We start from the raw sequence: 23,646 nt of genomic DNA on the forward strand, positions 1-23,646 counted from the left end.
ATAAAAATCACTCAACGGGGGGGGGGGGGGACCTAGTATTTAATATGCATATAGGAGAAAGGGCTACTGTCTTAGTCGCTCTACATGTTGGCTGAAAGTACACAGAGGATAAATAGAATTACTACAGCATCTGACTTCCTTCTTTACAGGAGTTACATGATAATATATCAGTGTTCCCAGCAAGAGGCACTGTTTCCCTCATATTTAAAATACAGACTGAAATTAAAACATCAGTCTGATCCACAGTTCATTAGAAGCCAACACCTGTGCAGTCTGCCTCGGTTAAATGTCTTCTCCAGCAAGGCATACGGGCAGAGATGTGCAAGTTTAATATGCAATATGTACAGTATTGTATCTGCCTTTCTCAGTTTAGCCTCAGTCCCTTGATCCTGTATACACTGAATGCATGAAAAGTCAAGTTTATCTACTTCTGTAATATATTAATAAAGAACTCACATTTATATTTGGCTTCGTAAAAGAGTATGTTTAAAAATGAAATGAGTCCATTTATTAAAAAGGGGGTGTGTGTGCAAATACAGCCCTAAGGGCCATTTCACACTAGACAAATTATCTACATGAAACACTTCTTTAAAGAATGTGTGAAGCTTGTCTGTAGTTTACTGCCATATTGAAATGAACATACATTGTATGTAACCAGTGGAATACAGTAGAAGCATAAATTGGCTAGCGACATACTCATACTTTGTCACCAGCAACAGACTACGTAGGAGGCTGATGGAACATCTGTTTTGAGGCTTTCCCTTCCTTTCCTCTCTAGCATTTTCCTTAGTGTTTGCCACCCTTCATTTTTCTTCACATTTGCAGGGGTCTCCACAGCGTTCCTTTATTTTCCACAGCTCTTCAAGCTCCTGAGCAGAATACTGAGGAGAAGACAGCATACCACTCTCGCAAGTCTTCTCACACAACCAGAGATTGTCCTGTTTTAAAAGAAAGCAAGATACCGTAAACGTTGCTGTACTATTGCAGGCACAGCTTAAAAACCAGTTTTAGGGGATTAGATGTGTGTGTGTGTGTGTGTCTACATATATTTCATTTAAAATTGATTTTTGCACTGTCCTTCCATAAACTATGTTAAAAAAACATACAAATTCCAACATGGAATATAACTAAACGGACTATTATAAATAACATTTGACAGACAAATCTACACTTGATTTTGCAACAGCAAATTGACCGAGGTAAGGAAGCCAAGTAATTTAATCAAGTTTAGTCTTTAATAATTTTTACAATATGAAGTTATTTGTATGTTTCTTTGTTTTTTAATTGCCTTAAAAAGCAATTAATGGAATTTAGCAGATTAAGTTTTTCTTTGTTTCCTCATTACTGTATTACAAATTGTTGAAACCACTCACATTTCAAAGTAATTTGCCATGAGACTGGAAGGAAAGATTAATTGAAAAACAAGTCTGTAAACTGGTTTGGAAAGAGCTGGATTCTGCCTTAAATTTACATTTTTATTTGATTAATCACTGGGGGCCTCTCTTAGATAGTAAGACAAAATTATCTGAAGTATTTATCAATGTCAGGTTGATAAAACTTACACATATTTATAAGCATAAGTCAGTAGCTCCGAAAAATCACTTCTTGAGGTTTTCATGACTCCTCCGCATCCTTGAATATATATTTCAGAAGTCCACAAAACTGATTTTGGGGTATTTCAAAATGTTGGGATGAACTAGGGGTCTGTAAAAGCTACTACTATCATTCATATAGATTTATTCAGAAATTTCATCTTACACTAACACATACCTGGTATCTTTTTGGCCCAATGGCTGCCATCCAAATACCCATGCTCACATCTTCACCCTATGTGGATAAATTAAGTCAGAAGCAAAACAAGGAGCGTAGTCAATAACCAAAATCAGAACTGAAACTCGCTGCAGAAAGCACATGCTTCAGAAAATAAATTTTGCCTTATTTGTAAACACTTATGTCAACAAAGTTTGTTTATAGATGCCTAACAACCCTATACCAAAAGAAGCATAATGAAGAACTTAAGCAACTTCATAAGGAAAAAGGTTTCTACAATTCACAGCAGATTTCCAGTAATTTCATAGATTTAACTGTTTTTTTAGTTTTGGAAACAAAATGGAACTGGTTTGCTACTGTCACCTGGGTTTTTTTTAACTCTAGTCCTTCCTATGGTCTCACATCTAAATATTTATCAGGTCTGAACTTGCATAGCTTTTTTTTGGGGGGGGGAGGGGAATAAGTCAAGATAATGCAATATTTCTTGACCTCAGCAATTTTTTAAGATGTAAGGGCTTCAACTTCCAGAATCTTTCCAGCCATCCTGCTCCCTGGGGTAATTCTGGAAATTGATGTCCACATATCTAAAAGTTAGTGAGGTTGATAAGCACTGGTCTATTGCAGTATGAAAATCCTGTCCAAACAGAATTCTATGTATACCATTCATTCACCTATCTACCAATGTGCAAGTGTTTCCATTATTTTGATTTTATAGTTTACATTACAATACAGAAAGTATATAAATTTGCACAAAGAATCTTGAAGGACTAACTTATCCGTACTCCAATATCAGAAATCAAATTTTTATTGGTGACCCAATTTATTCAGTAGGTAAACTCCCACTTTGCTCGAATCATGTCCATCTCTCCTATCCAAAAACTTACCTGATATATTTTGAGCCTTTCAGAATTGCTTGCTAGCCATTCTACAACATCTTTGGAAATAACATAACCAGACCCACAAGCAAAGGCCGGATATGCAGGACTTGGGTATTCCAACTCTTGCCATTTCCCAGTCCGATCAACTGCCCAATTTAATCTGAAACTTAAGCCAAAACATTCTTCTTTTGATACAAAATTAATAAATCGTCCTCTAACCTATCTGTGCAATTGAGGAAGCTTTCCTAAGCTCTCTTTTCACAGGCAAACTCTCCTTTCTCCAAAACTGTCAGGCAGTCATTTTAACTCCTTTTTGACCGTTTCCTTAAAAGTGGTGTGCTTATTCCTCAGCTTGCCCTTGCTCTCTTATAAAGGGGATAAGTAGATCCCTTTAATAATTCATCAAGAGGCTTAAGTAACAGAAGAACCCAAACTTGTTTCATGCTTTGAGAGGTTTACCAACAGACAACAGTCAGGGTTTTATAAAGTGAAGGGAGAGCACTATCTGTGTCGTCATGTTTTAACCTTGGGCTAGAACCCATTACTTAAACCAGGGGTAGGCAACCTCGGCTCTTTTATGACTCATGGACTTCAACTCCCAGAATTCCTGAGTCAGCTGACTCAGGAATTCTGGGAGTTGAAGTCCATGAGTCATAAAAGAGCCGAGGTTGCCTACCCCTGACTTAAACTCTTCAATTAAAATACATTCCAAAGAGGGAGAAAAATAAATAAAAAATAAAGCTCCATTGGAATATTTTTCTTGTAACTTCAGTAGACAGGTTTAAGATCCTTAAAGGAATAATTCAATTATTTGGATTTCTTTTCCACTTTATTCCAGAGCAATTAAGAATGTAAGTAGTAATTTATCACTGCCTTCTGCTGAGATTTTTTGTCCAATTTCCAGTCTAGACTAGAATCCCAGAATTTTCTAGAAGTCTCCTAACCAACTACTAATAATGGCCTACCACTCTTGAACAAAGCTAAAAAGACTAGGGAATTTTGGGAACTGAAGTTTACACATCTTCAAGTTGCCAAATTTGAAGAACAATGATATAAACTGAGAAATTAGTGCACAAATTATATTAAACCACACAATATTTAGCAACACAACAGACAATTCTGAATCCCAGAACACATACACCCCCTGAAATCTGTCAGTTAAAAGAAGGTTTCACTGTTCATTCTCATTGTCAGCATCTGCACATACTGGTAAGTCAGGACTGGGGAATCTATAGCACTTTATTAACTTTAAAGTTCATTTGTGAGAGATGATTTCAGATTTCTGATGAATATTTGTCCTTTACCAGCAATTTACTAATTGGTAAACAGAAACAAGGGACGCAGTGGCTCAGTGGGTTAGGATGCTGAGCTTGTCAATCAGATGGTCGGCAGTTTGGCAGGTCGAATCCCGAGTGCCGCGTAACAGAGTGAGCGCCTGTTACTCGTCCCAGCTTCTGCCAACCTAGCAGTTCGAAAGCACGTAAAAATGCAAGTAGAAAAGTAGGGACCACTACAGTGGGAAGGTAACAGTGTTCCTTTACCTTTTAAACAGAAACAGGCATCGGAAGAAAAAGGAGAATATAAGGGGAAAAATCCTGTTAAAGAAATATTAGTTTTTGGCTTTAATCCCTTCCCTCCTTCATTAAACACCATATTCACCTGGGTAGTTGTTGCTGCCCTATAGGACCTATCTCAGACATTCTACGGATGAACACACAGAACCAATGAAAATAACTCAATGCAGATTAGTCAATGAAGCAAGACATTTTGAAACAAGGTTCTTGGATCTGTTTTAATCACTGTTTGATGTCTTCTCAATAGTGCTTTACAGAAAAGAACATTTAACAAAAAAAACAGTTTTTAAAATGATTTTTCTATTTAAAAGATCTTTCCTTCTCTTTTAACAGTCAACTCTCTTTAACTGCAGCACATCTATTTTGATTACTATGAAATTTTTTACACTAACTGTATAACAACACAATGTATTACAGTACGATACTCACTTTCCCCACCAGATATTTGGTCTGCCCAAGTTTTTAAGCTTTATTCTGTTAAATATTGTCTCTAAATCTATGTAGCAGTCATCATCTGTCTTCAGCAGGACATCAAAACTTGCAGCTTCTACAGTCCTATATCAAAATCATCAATATTATCATCATCTAGAAAAGTATTTGTTAATATACATCCTTATCTGTGATGAATGGCAAGTATCTAATCAAATTTTAATTAAACCCATAAGAGCAAATAAAACAATAATCTTATTTTAAGAATATATTAAACGGTGACCCAGCATATTGTAGAATAGCTCATTCTTATCATTGAAGGCTACATTAAATAAAGGAGCAAAGAAAAGTAATCTGATTTACAACATTTTTTGCCAGAAAATGGCATTTATTTCCAGTTTCCAGCAAAAAAACACCCCATGGCGAACAATGGGTTCATTTAACAACGGTTATGTTTGCTGAACAACTGCTGTGTTTTCCTTATGGCCACATTTGCTTAATGACCACTGCCCAAAAGATCATAAAATCAGACGACCCACTTAACAACCATCACAAACTACAACCAAAATTGCAGGCTCAATTATGCTCCTAAGTCAAGGACTACCTATATTCAGCATCATAGTGTTATTTTTATACCAGAAATCAACAAGCAAAATCCATATGGTATCACCACCTTACACTCCAGCTTACCATCGGTAGAAATTCAGTAATTTGGCTGGAACATTTCTGTAAGTATCAACAACATCAACAAAAACTATATCATCGTAAGTGTTGCTTTCTTCCTTTAGTAAGGCATCCTCCTTTTCTAGTTTGTTCATATGATTTAGGAATCTTTCAGAGCGACTCTGCAGGGTTTGTAAAAGCGTCTCACCTTCTGAAAGAGAAGTAGGAAAAGGCTATCTCACATTACAATCTTATACTGTCCTTACACTGAAAGGTTTCTGGTATGCTTCCTTTGAGCTACATCCAATGATACATGAGGGAATGTCCTTATGCAATGGGGTTTCTTGTTCTTCTCCCAAACCCACCCAAGTGTGTTGCCACAGACTCCCTCAACCCTCCATATCTGATAAGAAATCTGCAAATGAAAAAGGAATTCATTTTGCTACCAGATTTTGATCAGTAAATGCATTCAATGAAAGAAAAAACTGTGCAATTATGGGCAATGTATTAGTTCAATAAACTTGTGCAGTCTTCTAAAGTACAAAAGCCAGTGAAGAATTAAACAGCAATAAAATATTAGGTACACTGAAAAATGACTGGGCAAAATAACCACACATATCATTTCCATGGGTGCGAAATGCCTTTTCCTATCACTTCTCCCTCTGAATTTTACTAACAGAACAATGATATGCTTCCAGAGGTTATGGGTACTTCTGTTTAAGAAGAGATTGGATAACCATTTGTCTGAAATGGTCTAGGTTTTCCTGCTTGAGCAGGGAATTGAAGTAAAACACCTCCAAGGTTCCTTCAACTCTGTTATTCGGTTATCCTGAATACGCAGTCAAAATTTCCAGCTAGTAATCAAACAATCCAAAATACATTTTGAGAAGAAGTGGCTAGAGCAGAGAGGTGGAACTGTCTCCATTCCTCTGATGGAAATCCTCATGTCAGCAGCAAGGCTATTTCTTTAAATTCATACTATTTTGCATAATACTAAGAAAAAAATTTGCAAGGTGAGGAAACTCAAGTTGAAACATAACTTGTCTAAACATGTATTCAAAACGACTTCCTTCACAAAGTGAACCACAAGCCACAAAGTATTCTTCCCCTCCGGTGGTACAAAGTGACACAGAGAAACTTCTAAACAAGACTCAGAATTTGGACGCTTCATGTCACAAAAGCTCTGTATTTTTTTTACCATCCGTGTTTTAAGCAGTCAGACAAGTGCAACGATTCCCAGTGAGACAGGGTGCTCCAAGACTGAGGTAGCTGATCAGAAAAAGCACATCCACTAAGCCATCTGGACCTGAGGTGTATTTCGTCTACCTGCTTAGCATTAACAGAAGGAAGCATCAGCATCTTTTGCTGCTTACCTTGAATAGTATAAATAAAGCCACCTGCGATCCCCTCCACACCCTGTGTAAATTCATGTGGTAGTGATCCTTCTCCTGCCTATTGTGGACAGTTTAAAAAGATAATTAATTAAAACTTACCACAATATACTGTACTTATTCTACTTAGCCCAATTAATAGGGGGTAAATCTGATTGGACTGTCGGAATTTGTTCTTAACAATAATTTCTTACTCACAAAGGGGAGGGGAGCCTCCACTCTTCCAGTTTCCCAGAAAAAGAGTTAAGACTTGGCTTTGCCAATTAGCATGGGTGTCTAAAAGTATGATGTAGCCCTGGGAATGGCTAGTGGCCTGGCAACAACTTCCTAGCCTTTGAATTTTAACCTGATTTAATTTTACTTGTAAGTTTTAATTTGTTTTCAGTCTGGTTTCTAAGCTACGCATTTATCCATGTACTTATATGGCTTTATTATGGTGTTGTAAACCACTGAGATGAGACAGAGCAGTTCCCAACATTTTCTATACTCTGCACCCCTAGAACACTTCAGATATATTCTCACACCCCTTACGAAGGTTCGAAATAACAGCAACGAATTATACATATATACTAATAATTTTGAAAAACCAAGTTTTCACACCCTCAGGGGGTGCGACCATCCCTGGTTGGGAACCCCTGAAATATCGACAGTATAGAAATTTAATCAATAAACATATTTCTTAGTGCTATCGTAATTTACAATTCACAGCCTCTGCCTTTAGAATTCCCAAAATTCTTAAAACTTTAAACTGGAGATGGAGATAGGCAACAAGCCAAGGAAATATCAAAGAAGTTCTATTCTGCAAACAAAACAGCACTTTTCAGCTCACAAGATCCAACATTTTCTCTCTAGAAATGTATCTACGTGCAAACGTATGCATATGTAGGTGTGCAATGTCACAAAAATGTCAAGCAATACTTCAGACACATTTGACCTAGATAAGATATAGTTAAATACTTACATAATGTGTTCATTATAGATTAGCTTTATGTGGTTTTTATTTCAGCATTAAGACCTCCAAAAGTTTTATCTTATTTTCAGTGCTGCTGAAGCCATGTGCTGGAGCATACAGCAATTATATTGCAATAATGTACAAAATCAGAACATTTATTTTAAATGCCTTGTACCACCTGATATATTTGTAGAGCTTTTAAGCAAACAGAGTTTTCTGTTTTAACCCTGTCTTTTCAGGGTCTATGATTCCAACAGCATTTGTAGGGCCACTGGTTTCCTTATCCCTGCTTTACTTCCTTAAAATTAGCAGCTAGTGTCCCAATCACTGAAAGGGGCTATTCTATGTTTCATGAGACTAAAGTATTCATGTGGACACAATGGTAAAAAAGGGAAGAAAGGGGAAAAGCTAGAATGTAACACCAATTCATCAGTAGTATGTTGAAATAATAATAGGGACGCGGTGGCTCAGTGGGTTAGGACGCTGAGCTTGTCGATCAGATGGTCGGCAGTTTGGCGGGTCGAATCCCGAGTGCCGCGTAACAGAGTGAGCGCCTGTTACTTGTCCCAGCTTCTGCCAACCTAGCAGTTCGAAAGCACGTAAAAAGGCAAGCAGAAAAATAGGGACCACTATGGTGGGAAGGTAACAGCGTTCCGTGCGCCTTTGGCGTCTAGTCATGCTGGCCACATGACCACGGAGACGTCCTCGGACAAGCGCTGGCTCTTCGGCTTTGAAACGGAGATGAGCACTGGCCCCTAGAGTTGGAAATGACTAGCACGCATGTGCGGGGGAACCTTTACCTTTACCTATGTTGAAAATAGCTACTGTCACCAGACAAAAGAGGTCATATAGAACAAGAAGCAGGACTCAAGAATACTGAAGTATATGGAAACCTTAAGATCATCCTGGAAACTATTAAGTAAATTGCACCTGTACCAACCTAAATGGTTAATATTTGATTAACAGTCCTTAATAATGGAAAATAATATAAACGAAGACAGTTCCTTTGAAGCAACTCTTTGGTGATGTAAATGGGTTTTGCCAGAAGACCACTTTGTTTGCAAGGTCATCCTAGTTCACTGCACTTCATATAAAAACAGATGCACAGAGAGAATTTCCACTCCCCTGATACGCCACAAACTACAGGAAGAAATTAGCAATATATAAAACATTCTGTGCACAAAGCACTCCATGCAGGAATAATTATTTCCAAATGCTCCATGTTTGAACCAAAACATGCCTGTTTAAGACATTTTTGTCTGTAGACTGGTTTCTTCTTTTCTTGAGACAAGAGCAAAAAACAATTGCTTCAGACAGCAGTGGTGAAAGATAATAGGAAAATCTCAAGGCTGCAGGGTTTTCTCGGCGCTGGCATCTACTGACATTAACAACAGTGGAAGGCGCTGGGAAGCTCAGGCGGCAGGCAAGCAGGCCAAGGGAATATCTCTCATTGGGACATCAGGGGCAGAAATTTGGGGGAGAGGTATGGTGGAATGTGCCATGTTTGGAGCCTGTCCTTCATTGCTGAGACCACTGTAGTAAGGGGCAAGTGCATGGTCAATACACAGATGGCAACAGCTGAAAAGAGGCAATGAAGGAAGATTCTGGGAAGACGGCAGACTGGCAGTCTGGTGGAATGTGTTGTGCTGGGAACGGAGATGGAGGAAGAAAGAAGGAGGGATGTATTGGGAAGATAGGAGGTGGCCCGTAAGCTATGTGGAATGGAGGATGCGTAATAGTCTTGGCGTCTCAACCTCATAAAATCACGGTGAATCACTCTGACTTTTGTTTCAGCCCCAAACTGGGACAACTGGAAACACTCCAGCTTTTGCTTCAGTTACACTGTGTCTGAGCCCAAATGGTTTGGCAGAATTTCTAGATTACGTTGCCTTGTGTCAGAAAAAGAACACAAGATATTTTCTTTCTGTTTTCTACATAGCCTTCATGGAATTCAAACTTGCAAAATCTGAACAAAGTTAACGCTGGGTAAAAGAATGATTTTGGATACAGAGCCCCCCAATTTATATCTATGATTTGTAAAGTACAACTCAAGAGGACCACTGCCTTCTGGTATACAGTGATTTAGAACTGCAATCCAACTGAAGATATTTTAGGTGATAACTCATGGGTCAACCTAATTAGGTTTGTAACTGTAATTGAGTAAGCATCAACAAAAGAGTTCCAAACACTCCTGCAAACAAAATGTTGAGGGGTGTGTAATCCACATTTTTGGATGGTCTCCAACACTCCAGTCAAGGAGAAACTGCACATTCAGCTGTTTCTCACAGAAGTCATACATGGAGTTCTAATGGTTACTTTGGTCTCAAATTAGCTGTAGTTATGTAGGGCATCTGCATCTGAAAAATAATTTCTTTTGTTATTAGCTTCTGACTTGCGAATGCTTGCAGTTTTTCAAGCACCATCCCAATAATTGCATTCACCGAATATTTCCATATAGATTTTAGAAATAAAGAACAAAAGGGAATGCACAAAGTACTGGATAAATGTGGCAAAAACAAGGAAGCCTTGCAAGTTTAAAAGATTTGTGAAGTCAGTAAATAGGGTTGCTGAAACTAGATCCAGCTACATGGCATGGGTCCGGAGTACCTTGGGGACCACCTGCTGCCGGCGTCAACTTCCCTCCGGCCAGTGCGCTCCCACAGAGAGGGCCTCCTCAGGGTGCCTCCGGTCAGAGAATGTCGGCTGGTGGCCCCCAGGGGGAGGGCCTTCTCTGTGGGTGCTCCGGCTTTATGGAACCAGCTGCCGGTTGAGCTCCGGATGGCACCGGACCTTCGCTCCTTCCGGCGCGGTCTGAAGACCCATTTATTTGAACAAGCTGGCCTGGCCTGATGGGGGAAGTTAGGGTTTTTAATTGGGTTTTTATATTGTTACTGTTTTATCTGGGCGATTATTTAATTCTTTTTTAATTTTTGTATGCTTTATTTATATGTGCCCTGTTCACCGCCCTGAGTCCCTCGGGAGAAGGGCGGTATACAAATTTAATAAATACAAATAAAAATAAAAATAAAAATACATTTCCTTTCATTAATCTCTTGACTTTAATTTCTTTGGTTTATTATTTCTTATATCTTTTCTATAATTACCACACGCTGCTTACCTTAAAAGACAACAGCATAATAGTCTATACTGTATGTATATTTTAACAGCCTAAAACTCCTACATTCCCCCATTCTACTACATACATATTTATAGAGAACATCTATTTATGTGGTTGCTAGGAGTGCAAAACAACTTCATAGCACATAATCAATTCAATACATATAATTTTATATGCCTGTATACTGAAATGCACTCTTGGACTTTTATTATGCAGTGAAGATGTTACCTAGTTGGGTAATGAAACATCTGCAAGAAAATAACCAAGCTCAGAGAGCACCAAGGATTCAAAAATGTTACTTTTTTAAGGAACATAATAAAGTGAATAGTGACATATAAAGGAATTAGGATATTTTATTACTAATTTATACTTCAACAAGTTTCTTAAAACTGTTTTAGTCTAATTGTTCAGAAATAGTTCCTAGCTAAATTATGTCTCATCCTTCTTAATTAAGAACATTTACCTGATTAGTGGCTTTAAATAAAGTACTTGTAAAGGAGCTACAAGTGTTGACAACATTAGCATTTAATTTCTGCATACCGTATTTTCCGGCGTATAAGACAACCTGGCGTATAAGACGACCCCCTACTTTTAAGAAGTTTTTCAAGGTTTTTTGTCTTATACGCCGGAAAATACTTACATGCCCTGCCCTCCCTGTCCGTCGCAGAGGAGGCGAAGGCCCGACTGGCCCCGCCGGCCCTCCCACTGCTCCCGCGCTTCTGCTGGCCCCCGAGACGCAGCGTTTCCCGGGCGGCAGGCACCACCGGAGGGCAGCCGCCACCCGCCATGGCCGGCGCCCCTCCTGCTTTCCCCCCCCCAGGCCTTGAACTTCTCCCATTCGGCGCAGGGCGGGGCAGCTCCGCCCACAGCCTCTTTTTCATGTGCCGCTTCCCTCTCAACGTCGGCCGAAGCGCGCTCGGCCCGGGCTCCTGGTCCCTCTTCCCGACCGGCTTCCCGCCCTGCCCCTCATGGAGCTGGACTGGGCGTGCAGCCTCTCGGTGTGGCTGCTTTTCCTGGGCAGCCTGGCGGTGCGGCTCCTGCGCTCGGACCTGTTGCTGAGCCGGCGGCTGCTGCTGCGCGTGGGGCTGCTGCCCCTCGGTGCCGCGCTCACGGCGGCTGCCTGCTGGATCGTCTCGGCCAGCACCGCCCGGCGGAAGCGCAGCATCGGACGGGAGCAGGACTTCCCTGCCGGCTCCCGTCCGACACTCTTAGGGAAGAGCGAGCCGGCAGGGAAGTCCTGCGTGCGCGCGCGTGTGCAGGACTTCCCTGCCGGCTCCCGTCCGACGCGAGGGAAGACCGAGCCGGCAGGGAAGTCCTGCAAACGCACGCGCACGCAGGACTTCCCTGCCGGCTCCACACTCTTCGCTCTTGAGGCAGCTGCTGCCTCAAGAGGGAAGAGCGAGCCGGCTCTTCCCTCTTGAGGCAGCAGCTGCCTCAAGAGCGAAGAGCGTCAGCCGGGAGTCGGCAGGGCAGTCCTGCACACGTGCGCACTCCCCAGCTGCTAAGGAGCAGCCGGGGAGTGCACGTGTGCGCAGGACTGCCCTGCCGGCTCCCGCCAGACGCCACCCACTGATTTTCCGGCGTATAAGGCGACTGGGCGTATAAGACGACCCCCCAACTTTTGAGAAGATTTTCAGGGGTTCAAAAGTCGTCTTATACGCCGGAAAATACGGTATATATTTCAACTGTGAATTAGCATTAACTATTTAACACTGAAAGAGGAAGATATATAAAACATTATGGACAGAAGGGAAAATAAAATATTTAAAAATCTGAAACATTTACAAATTTGCTCATCCGAAGAAAAACTATTTGTCCATTTAAAAGAAATGGGAGTAAAAAGACAGACCGTAATGATTCTGAAGACACCTCCGCCATCATTCACCATCACTTTATGAAGATTTCTAGAAACAAGGCCTTGCAGATCCTGGCTTTCCCATACAATGGTGCCTTCAAAACTCTGTCAAAATTTATATATAAAAAAAGAACCTCTGTCAAAACAGCCATCACGAACTACTAACAGTGCATCAATGTGTGAATACGTTAGATAAATGTATTTCAGAAATCTTTTTGAATGCTTTAAAGACAGAATTAATCTAAAGTATTATAATTTAATTTTGATACAGACACAGATATAGACTAGAGCTGGGCAAAGCATTCAAAAGAAGTACCTTGCAATGGGTGGTCAGAGTGCCAAGCACCTGTCTTCCAAGTACCAAAGAACCCACATGTTATGGAAATCTTCTGCAGCTGCTTTCCTGACTGTGTTTACAGACTGTATGTATGTAGGCACAGCTGCTTCACTAGCAACCCCCAAAGAAAGTCTTCAAAGCAACTGAGCGAGAATTCCAAATAATATGGCTTCTATAGTGCTTTGCCCAGATTAAGCCTCTTTGCAAAGCACCTGTTCTGAATGCTTTCAACAGCCCAAAATATATGCCCAACTGAGCTGACAGCTGCACATTATATTTTGTAATGAAAAATCAGTGATAAGACAAAGCTTATAATTTGTTTATCATGGGGAATAATTCTTAAGTGGTCAAATACAATCCTTTAAAAAAAAGCAGTATTACCAACTAGTAAAACACCAGAGTTCTTTTTCCTGTCTGTCAAAGATACAGACCACTGGTATCTGTGGTTTCTGAAATATTTATTTATTTATTTATTTATTGATGGGATTTATATCCCGCCCTATCTCCTGAAGGACTCAGGGCGGCTCACAATAAAACATATAATAAGTACATAAATCAAGATAAAATGAAAATTGAGAACATCAGTGCAATAAAAATTAGAGAATTTTAAAATGAATTAAAAATACTAAATATAAATTAATTGAAATGCCTGTCAGTCTAGGTCAGCTTGGTGGAACAGGTGTGTTTTGAGGCCGCGGCGAAAGGATTGGAGGTTTTGGGCTATCCGAAGCTCAGGGGGGAGCTGATTCCATAGGGTTGGTGCTCCCACAGAGAAGGCCCTCCCCCTGGGGGTCGCCAGCCGACATTGCCTAGCTGACGGTACCCTGAGGAGGCCTTCTCTGTGTGAGCGTACTGGACGATGGGAATTTGTTCCCGGCAGCAGATGGTCCTGCAAGTATCCCGGACCTAAGCCATGTAGGGCTTTAAAGGTAAGTACCAGCACCTTAAATCTCACCCGGAGGGCAACTGGTAGCCAATGCAGCTCACGCAGGAGGGGTGTAATATGGGAGTATCGGGAAGCTCCCATCACAACCCGTGCAGCTGCATTCTGCACCAGCTGAAGCCTCCGGGTGGTCTTCAAGGGCAGCCCCATGTAGAGAGCATTACAGTAATCAATACGGGAGGTAACGAGTGCGTGGGTGACTGTACGTAGGGCATCTCGGTCCAAAAAGGGGCGCAATTGGTATATAAGACGAATCTGGGCAAATGCCCCCCTAGCCACGGTTCCAATGTGATCTTCAAAACTGAGTCGTGAATCTAGGAGGACGCCCAGATTGCGTGCTTTATCAATGGGAGGTAACATCTCTCCTCCTATAGTCAGAGATGGAACCTCTTGGACTAAACGAGATGACGGTATGTACAGCCACTCAGTCTTGGCCGGGTTGAGTCGAAGCCTGTTTTCTCCCATCCAAATCTGTACCGCTTCCAGACAACGGGACATCACATCAAGGGCATCACTGGGTTGGTTCGGGGTGGAGATGAATAGCTGGGTATCATCAGCATATTGATGATATTTCACCCCGAAGCTACGGATGATCTCTCCCAGCGGCTTCATATAGATGTTGAACAGGAGGGGCGAGAGCACCGAACCCTGAGGCACTCCACAATTAAGAGGCCTAGGGCTTGACCTCTGCCCTCCTGCCAACACCGTCTGCGAACGGTCCGAGAGGTAGGAGGAGAACCAACGCAGAACGGTGCCTCCCACTCCCAGCCCCTCAAGACGACGCAGTAAGATACCATGGTCGATGGTATCAAAAGCCGCTGATAGATCTAATAGGACCAGGACAGAAGAATAACCTCTATCTCGGGCCCGCCAGAGATCATTCACCAGCGCGACCAATGCCGTCTCCGTGCTGTGCCCCGGTCTGAAACCCGATTGGTACGGATCTAGATATTCAGCTTCCTCCAGGTTCAAAGGGAGCTGTCGCGCCACCACACTCTCAACGACCTTCGCAAGGAAGCGAAGGTTGGAGACAGGACGGAAGTTGTTTAAAACAGCTGGGTCCAGTGCCGGTTTCTTGAGGAGGGGCCTTACCACCGCCTCTTTCAAGGCAGCAGGGAAGTACCCTTCACTCAGTGAGGCATTGATAACTGCTAGGAGCCAGCCTCGTGTAACCTCCCGAGAAGCATAGACTAGCCAGGAGGGACACGGGTCCAACAAACATGTGGCGGCACTTAGTTTCCCCATGATCTTGTCCACTTCATCCGGAGTCACAGGATCGAACTCTTCCCAGATGTACTTGGCCAACTTCATCGATTTCCTCTCGTTAGATACTGCCCAGTCAGAGTCCAGACCAGCCCGAATCTGAGCAATTTTGTCCACCAGATATTTACTAAATTCCTCAGCCCGTCCATGTAGGGGGTCCTCTCCCGTCTCTTGACTTAAAAGGGAGCGGACCACTCTAAATAGGGCGGCCGGGCGATTATCTGCGGACGCAATGAGGGTGGAGAAGTAGGCGCGCTTTGCCACCCTCATTGCCACAAGATAGGATCTAGAAAAGGATCTTAACTGTGTTCGGTCAGACTCAGACCGACTGGCTCTCCAAATGCTCTCTAGGCCCCTTCTCTGGCGCTTCATCTCCCGCAGGTCCTTGGAGAACCAAGGAGCGAGTCGGGACTTGCGCCGGGTCAGAGGCCGCAAAGGGACAACGCGGTCGAGCGCCTCCGAAGCAGCCTGTTGCCAGGCATTAACTAAGGACTCGACCGGGTTGTGGGAGAGGGAGGTGGGAATCGGTCCAAGCGCCATCTGGAATTTATCTGGGTCCATCAGGCGCCTGGGGCGGAACCACCTGGTCGGTTCCGCTTCCTGACATCGGGGGGTGACGTGACGGAGGCCCAACCGCAGGAGGTAGTGGTCTGTCCATGAAAGGGGTTGTGATGTTGGAGTAACCCCACCCAGCCCATTTAGCCACTGCCCAGAGACAAAAATTAGATCCGGCATGTTTCCTCCCTCGTGAGTTGGGTCCTGAGTAATTTGAGTAAGGTCCATGGCCGTCATGGAGGCCATGAACTCTCGGGCCACTTCTGATGCACTGCCCAGGGAAGGTAGATTAAAGTCTCCCAGTACCATAAGCTTTGGAAATTCGACCGCCAATCCTGAGATGGTGTCAGGTAGCTTGGGTAGAACCGTTGCTGTGCAGCTTGGAGAGAGGTATACCAGAAGTAGGCCCAACTGACCACCAGGACCCCACCTTAAGAGGAGGGATTCACATCCGTCTATCTGAAATATTGCAATCTTCAAAAATCAACAAAGAAATCTAGCCACTTTTAGTATGAAAAGGTGACAAAATATTGTGCAAGTACTAGTACAATGAAAAGAATATAGGCACTGTGATATGTCAGCAAGTGCCTAAGACATTTTAAAACTACAGTTAACTTACCAGGATTCGATAGCCTAATTCATATTTAATGTTATGCTTGAATCAGATTAGCAATTTAGAGTAATCCCTACTGAAAATGCTAGAATTTCCTTTTGACAAAGCATACACAGATTTTTATCTACACTGGTAAATTTTCATCTAAAACCAGAATATCCTCTATCTTGTAATTACAGCTATTATTGTATATAGGCACAAGTTGGTAACCTCATCTATTATATTGTGCAAAAAAACTACGTAAACGCTAGTTTTTTTATTTACAATATATTTCAATTTACATTATTCCATATGATACTATTCTTTGAATTCTAGGCAGATATATTACATATAATCACATACATTCATAAACAATATTATATTGGTCCACTCGTTAACCAAAATGCTGACAACTGTATATGAGATTCTCCTCTAAAAAGCTTGTGTAGAAAATCAAGTTTTTTTCCTAAATGACAAAAGGGAAATAACTATCCTAACCTCCAGAGCAAGCTAGTCCACAGAGAAGGCTATCCTCCAGGCCCTAACTTCTAATCTCCAGCGAGGATGGAAACCACACCATTCCCCTTGGCTTGCATGTATTGGACAAAAAGATTCTACAAATGTAACAAGGACTCAAATCATAAAAGATTTTGTAACAACCAAAACTTTGGTTTGAATCTGGAAGACAATCAGCACTAACATGGCTCCTGTAAAATCAGTGTCTTTCTAATATATCAGGTCTACCAGCTGATGGGAAGGGAGTTGCATTCTGTGTCAGCTCTGCCTTCTAAATCATCTTCATCGACAGTTATTAAGTGCAGTTAGTTGTCTTGCCAAGAGACAATTATGCGAGCACTTCTGGTGAATGAGAATGAGAACTTGATGAATCACCAAACTTGACTAAATATTTTCCTTGAACATCTACCTGTTATTTGAGCCCAAGGTTATATATACAGCCTCAATTCTAGCCATCTATGGAGCAACATCTGGCATCAAATTCTCCTGGAGGATCATCATCAACTCTTCTCCTCAATCTTGGTGTTGAAGCTGATGCAAAATGCAAAACCCCTCCATCTTCACTCAATCAATATTAGTAATGTATGCTATGTCTACTCTCTCCTCCATCACTAAGTCACAGAGGGGCAAGATCTAACAACTCACAGATCTGTAAGTATTAAGTCAAATTTGAAGCCATGGCTTCTAGTACCTAAGGTCCCAAAAAGAAATCTGACAAGAACTAGGTAAAGAATGTTGTAAGCTGAGAAGCTCATGGCTTCTGCTCTGGCCTCAGTTGGTAATGTGTTACTAAGTTTTTTTTTTAAAGAGACACTCTATTCCATTATAAACTACATTAGTATAAAGAAAAATAAGAGAAACAACCCATCTATCACGCACTGCTCCCAAGTGCATGGCACAGTAGTCTCATTCATAAAATATGTATCCATGGCACGGTTACTTGTACCATGGCTTATACAATTAACTGGATTTTCCAGGTATTTGCACAACAGTGAAAATGCAGCTAGTCAAATTGAATTTCATTGTTGCTAGTTTAAGGCAATTAATGCACGTTAAAGAAGAACAGCTGACAGAAATAACCCCAAGCTAATTTATAGCTAGATTTAGTTAGATACCTCTCTTTTATTTCAGTAATACAGGGGTCTTCAAACTCGGCCCTTTTATGACTCGTGGACTTCAACTCCCAGAATTCCTCAGCCAGCATGCCTGGCTGAGGAATTCTGGGAGTTGAAGTCCATGAGTCATAAAAGGGCCGAGTTTGAAGACCCCTGCAGTAATAGATCTCTTTCTTCCCATCTGCAGCTTGATCAACAAAATAAAATACTGAGCATTTTCACAGAGGCAGCTGCTACTAATTTATGTTTTAACAAGAAGCAGTGAGACTGATACCTTCACATTAATACAGCGTTTCCCAACCTTAGGAACTTGAAGATGCGTGGACTTCAACTCCCAGAATTCCCCAGCCAGGGAATTCTGGGAGTTGAAGTCCACGCATCTTCAAGTTCCTAAGGTTGGGAAACGCTGCATTAATAAATGAATTACATCATACGCTTTTGCAGAGTTGAACACATTCCACAAGATTCATATACTAGTAATGTATATGTATTACTAGGAAGTAGGTACTAAATAAAAAAAATGCAGAAAGGAAATGCAATAACCATTAAAGATAAAAATGTATGACAGCCTGAATACATTCAGAATAGTATTTAGACCTCCAGAATAGCAGTAACATTTTGCAATAATCAATGTATCAGTATTAGAACTGCTGACTCAGACCTAGGTTCCAATGAATTAAGTGGGATTTACTTTCAGATGAATGTGTGGAAAAAGTGCAGCTTTATTTAATTAGGTACGATCCAACTAGGCCTGTCTTCTGATGACTGAAAGAACAAATGCCCTTCATTTTGATGTGTTTTTAGAAACATATGGTTTAAAAGATGGTTCTCACACTAATAATGTGGCTAGCAGCTATGATGTAAATTAGAGTTCCCCAACCTTTCCGACTTTGCAGACGGACTGAGGGTGGGGAAAAGGGGATATACATGCATGCCCTCACCCACCACTTCTGCAGCCCGGTTCCAAATGGCTCAAGGCGCGGTAGTGGGCCAGGGCCCAGGGGTTGGGGACCCCCAATGTAAACAACACCAAGAAGCACAATAGTTTAGTTGAGGGGTAGGCAACCTTGGCTCCTTTATGACTCGTGGACTTCAATTCCCAGAATTCCTGAGCCAGCTGGCTCAGGAATTCTGGGAGTTGAAGTCCACGAGTCATAAAAGAGCCAAGGTTGCCTACCCTGATTTAGTTTATGAAAAAGTGCAGGAGAAATAAAGCCAGAAGCTTAAGACTTTGAACTGTCTGTATATAATTGAATTCAACCTTTTTTAAAATTTGGAGATAATTGCTCCTTGCGTATTCTTCTCTGATTCTGTTTAATAAACACATAAAGGCATGAGGAGCCACAAACAAATCAGTATTTCTTTAAACTACTATCTTATGGGATCTACTTCTATAATTATTTCTTTTGGCAGTAATATACTTAATCAATCTGAAGCTTCCAAACACTGAAGCTTATTAATCTTCCTTTCAGTGACACCTTTAGAAGCATGAACAAGATCAGCAGATGGACAAATCTCACCTTCATTTTCAACAAACTATTGTTGAAATTGCTATCCATATTATATATTATCCTATTACCCAGGCATTAAAAAGTTCAAAGGAATAAATCAATATCTAACCCAGTAGAAATAATATTAATGTAAAATCAATATTTTAGAATATTTTTAGAAAATCTATATTTTAATTCAGGAAAAGGTTCTAATTTATATAATGGAATGGGCCAGTTTTTATAGGCAGGTGAACTTAGGATATTGGTGGGGGAGGATGTCAGGGATGCTGATAAGAGCTCTAGTTCAGAGCTTTTCAACCAGTGGTATGGGTACCACCTGTGGTACATTGGCACCTGGCAGGTGGTACGCGACCATCCTAGAAAATTGGTAGTGGGGGAGGGGAATGAGCTGAACCAGTGGCAGCACCGCACAAGCCTGAGCGAGAGATGGCTGGAGCTGCAGGGCTGTCAGGGCTTAGTGGAAGCGCCAGGATCAGCGCCAGGCTCCAGCTGGAGCTCAGCGCTGATCCCGGCGCATCTGCTGAGCCCAGAAGAAGCGCCGATTAGCTGGAATGTTGCAGCATCTCCAGGGTCTTGTGATTTACATTCAGATGCTTGGCAACTGATTCATATTTATGATGGTCAGTGTCCCAGGGTCATGTGAAGTGACCAAAATCTGCTGCAACCACCCAGCAGACGGGGGGGGAACAAAAACCAAACACCCCCACCCCACCCCCACTGTCAATCCTCAACAGAAATGCTCACAACAATGTAAACCTTGGACAGGAGGAAGAGCGCTGCCGGGTAGGCAGGCAGGTGTCTTGCTCAGCTGTGGCTTGGGGGGGATTTTTTTCAGTGCCATTGTAACTTCGAACAGTCACTAAGCGAACCGTTGTAAGTCGAGGACTGCCTGTACTTCATCACTTTTTTTCTTCTTCTTCTTCTTCTTCTTTTTGGTCATCAAGTTTTTGACACCTTGCTAGGCGACTGGTGGTACTCGGATGTTGCCATATGTTAAAAGTGGTGCAATGGATGAAAAGGTTGAAAAGCCCTGTTCTAGTATGTCTCTTCTTAAGAAGGCCCAGGCAAGTACTGTATTGTCCAGTCTCCAACCTCCACTTTTGTAAGAAGTTTATTGAAAAGGTGATGGGGCTTCAACTACACAGAACTATAGAAAAGATTAGCTGGACCCTTTTCTGTCAGAAGTTAGATCCAGGCAGGGGATGGAACTGATTACTTTTGTCAATGAATATTGATGAGTCTTGGACAGGGTAATGCAATGTTCCTCATCCTGATGGTTCTCTCAGTGGCCTTTATTACTGTCAACCATGATAATAATAATAACAATAATAATAAGTTGGAAGGGACCTTGGAGGTCATGTAGTCCAACCCCCTGCTAAGGCAGGAAACCCTATACCATTTCAGACAAATGGCAGTCCAGTCTCTTCTTAAAAACTTCCAGTGTTGGAGCATTCACCACTTCTGGAGGCAGGTTGTTCCACTGGTTAGTTGTTCTAACTGTCAGGAAGTTTCTCCTTAGTTCTAGGTTGCTTCTCTCCTTGACTAGTTTCCATCCGTTGCTTCTTGTCCTGCTTTCAGGTGATTTGGAGAATAGCTTGACTCCCTTTTCTTTGTGGCAGCCCCTGAGATATTGGAACACTGCTATCATGTCACCCCTCACTCTTCTCTTCATTAAACTACACATACCCAATTCCTGCAACCGTTCCCTATGTTTTAGCCTCCAGTCCCCCAATCATCTTTGTTGCTCTTCTCTGTATTCTTTCTAGAGTCTCGACATCTTTTTTACATTGTGGTGACCAAAACTGGATGCAATATTCCAGGTGTGGCCTTACCAAGGCATTGTAAAGTGGTATTAGTACTTCACGTGATCTTGATTCTATCCCTGTTAATGCAGCCTAGCACTGTGTTGGCTTTTTTGGCAGCTGCAGCACACTGCTGGCTCATATTTAAGTGACTGTCCACTGGGACTCCGAGATCTCTCTCACAGTTACTACTATTGAGCAAAGTACTACCTATACTATACCTGTGCATTTGATTTTTCCTGCCTAAATGTAGAACCTTACTTTAGATATCCTAATCTAAACCATCTGCAAGAGCTGGGGTTGCAGGCACCGTTCTGCAGAATGTTGTTCTGTTCTTTTATAAGAGGATACTTCCATTTGATATATGGGGGAGATGGGTGGTCAAGCCCTCAGGCACTGTAGTATGAAACGTCCAGGAGCTTTGACCCCCTCCTTCATTTTATTTAATATCTACATGAAAACTCTGGGAGAGTATATTATTTGAAAGTTTGATGTATACAATGCACTATTTTCCATAATCAGATGATATCCAACACTACGACTGTACCCTAGACTGAATAGCAAATAGTGAAAGTCTTGATCCAGTGTATGGAGGCTATAAGGAGATTGGAAGAACAAGTTAAAATTTAACTCAAATAAGGCAGGGTAGCTACTAACATAGAAACTGAGATGCTGCGTTTCCAACATTAACTCTTAATGGAACTATGCTTCCCAAAAAGGATCTGATATGTAATCTGAGGATTCTCCTGGACTCACAGCTCCTGCTCTATCTGCAGACAGAAGCCGTGAACAGGAGAGTCATTGCCCAACTTTGGCTTATGTACCAGTTATGTGTGTTCCTGAAACAGGAGGCATTAACAATAGTCATTCATTTCCTCACCATCTTCCAACCAGACTATTTAAGTCAATCTACATAGGTCTCCCTTGAAGAGCACCTAGAAGCCACTGTTAGCACAGAACGCACACTAACGGAAGTGCTTTAATACTCCCATACAGCACCTATAGTGAGAGAGCTACAGTGGCCTCCAGTTTTATATTAGGTGCATTTCCAGGTGTGGTAATAATTTATAAAACTGTGCATGGCTTGGCTATTCATAAGATCATTTGGTCTTAGTAGAATCTCCCTGCCCAAGATCTGCAAGTAGATAGTACATGTTAAAGAGTCCCCAGAGGTATATGGGAAGGGGCCTTGGAGGTGAGCATTCTCTACCAAAGCCTTTTTCCTGTGGCACCAGCTGTGTTCTTTGTGCAGCATCCTCCCTATTAACATCTGGAAAGCTGCTGAAGACCAGGTTGTTTAAGCAGGCGTGCAGTGACTGTTGATGCAACAAAGTCTCACCGAGGGTATGTATCAATCAGTGCTGCTTGTTAAAATTTTTGTGTTTGTTATAGTTGTGGTTATATTACAATATTTATAGTTATTTTATATATTTTTCTCAGTTGTTGGATAATGTTAACTTAGATTCACTTGAAAGGTAATACAGGAAGAAGCATCTATAAAATAAGAATAAAATGGCATTTAAATGTTTTTGCTAAAAAAAACTATTGTGTCTGAAAATTATGACAAATGTAACTTTTGTATTATTGTTCTTAAAAAAAACAATAATGTGGCTAATGTTTAATTAATGGATAAGAATTTAACCAGCATTTATTGTGCTCCTGAATTAACAACTTAAAAATGTCTTAATCCAACAACATTGCTGTCTGAATCCACAATCCTCTCTTCTATGCCTAATCTCAGAATCTGAATAGCTGCCTGGCGGTAAGTGCCAAAGCACAAACTGAACAAAAACATTCTCTTCCAAACAAAGCCCTTTGTGTTCACAGTTAATGATATTCAGCTGGCAACATTTTCTTAACGTATGAAAACCTAACTTCACTAAAAACAATGCTGCCACTTTCTGAAACCAGAACAAATGTTTTAAAGTTCATTTTTGCTAAAGTAAATACTTCAAATATTCTGGAGTAAAATTCTTACTAAATTCCACCTAATCAGAAATTATAAGATTTATAATCTAGAATGTATGGATAACCCTTCATTGCTTATTCTTGTGACTTCATCTTACTTTTCTCCTCTGGTAAATCTGCAAGGACAAGAGTTTTTAATTCCACTTTTAAACTAACAAAACCTTTCCATTATATTTAAGCTCAGTCACATGTATTTACCTTAGACTACTATTTATTAAAGTAAGCCAGATAAAATGATGATTCATAATTCTGTCTTGTTCATTGGTCATAGCTTAAATCAGGAGTGGTCAACTTGTCACTTCCAAGAGCTATTCAGCTTCATGCCACTTAAATTTGGAGAGAAAAAGTACTGTCAGCAGTTCTTTTTTATTATTATTATTTCAACTTTAAAGTAAATATAATCAGTTTGGGAGA

General features: G+C 41.3%; 1 protein-coding gene across 2 annotated transcripts in view; it reads right to left on the reverse strand.

Annotated features, from left to right (window-relative positions):
* Positions 1–118: 118 nt before the first annotated feature.
* B3GALNT2 (beta-1,3-N-acetylgalactosaminyltransferase 2) overlaps positions 119–23,646 on the reverse strand; it is a 35,382-nt gene continuing 11,854 nt past the window's right edge. Inside the window, exons 6-13 of one of the 2 annotated variants that reach the window (XR_014492398.1) lie at positions 12,625–12,735; positions 6,688–6,766; positions 5,342–5,525; positions 4,652–4,777; positions 2,655–2,814; positions 1,771–1,827; positions 1,563–1,632; positions 119–938 (exon numbers count right to left, since the gene is read on the reverse strand). Coding sequence is in view for 1 of the 2 variants with exons in the window: in XM_083361651.1 (XP_083217777.1) it covers positions 804–938; positions 1,771–1,827; positions 2,655–2,814; positions 4,652–4,777; positions 5,342–5,525; positions 6,688–6,766; positions 12,625–12,735 (852 nt within the window). In the remaining variant the exon portion in view is untranslated. The remainder of the gene's footprint in view (positions 939–1,562; positions 1,633–1,770; positions 1,828–2,654; positions 2,815–4,651; positions 4,778–5,341; positions 5,526–6,687; positions 6,767–12,624; positions 12,736–23,646) is intronic. The other variant, XM_083361651.1, reaches the window with a different exon arrangement.

The sequence above is a fragment of the Vipera ursinii genome (assembly GCF_947247035.1).
Source record: "Vipera ursinii genome assembly, chromosome: 1".
Lineage (NCBI taxonomy): Eukaryota > Metazoa > Chordata > Lepidosauria > Squamata > Viperidae > Vipera > Vipera ursinii.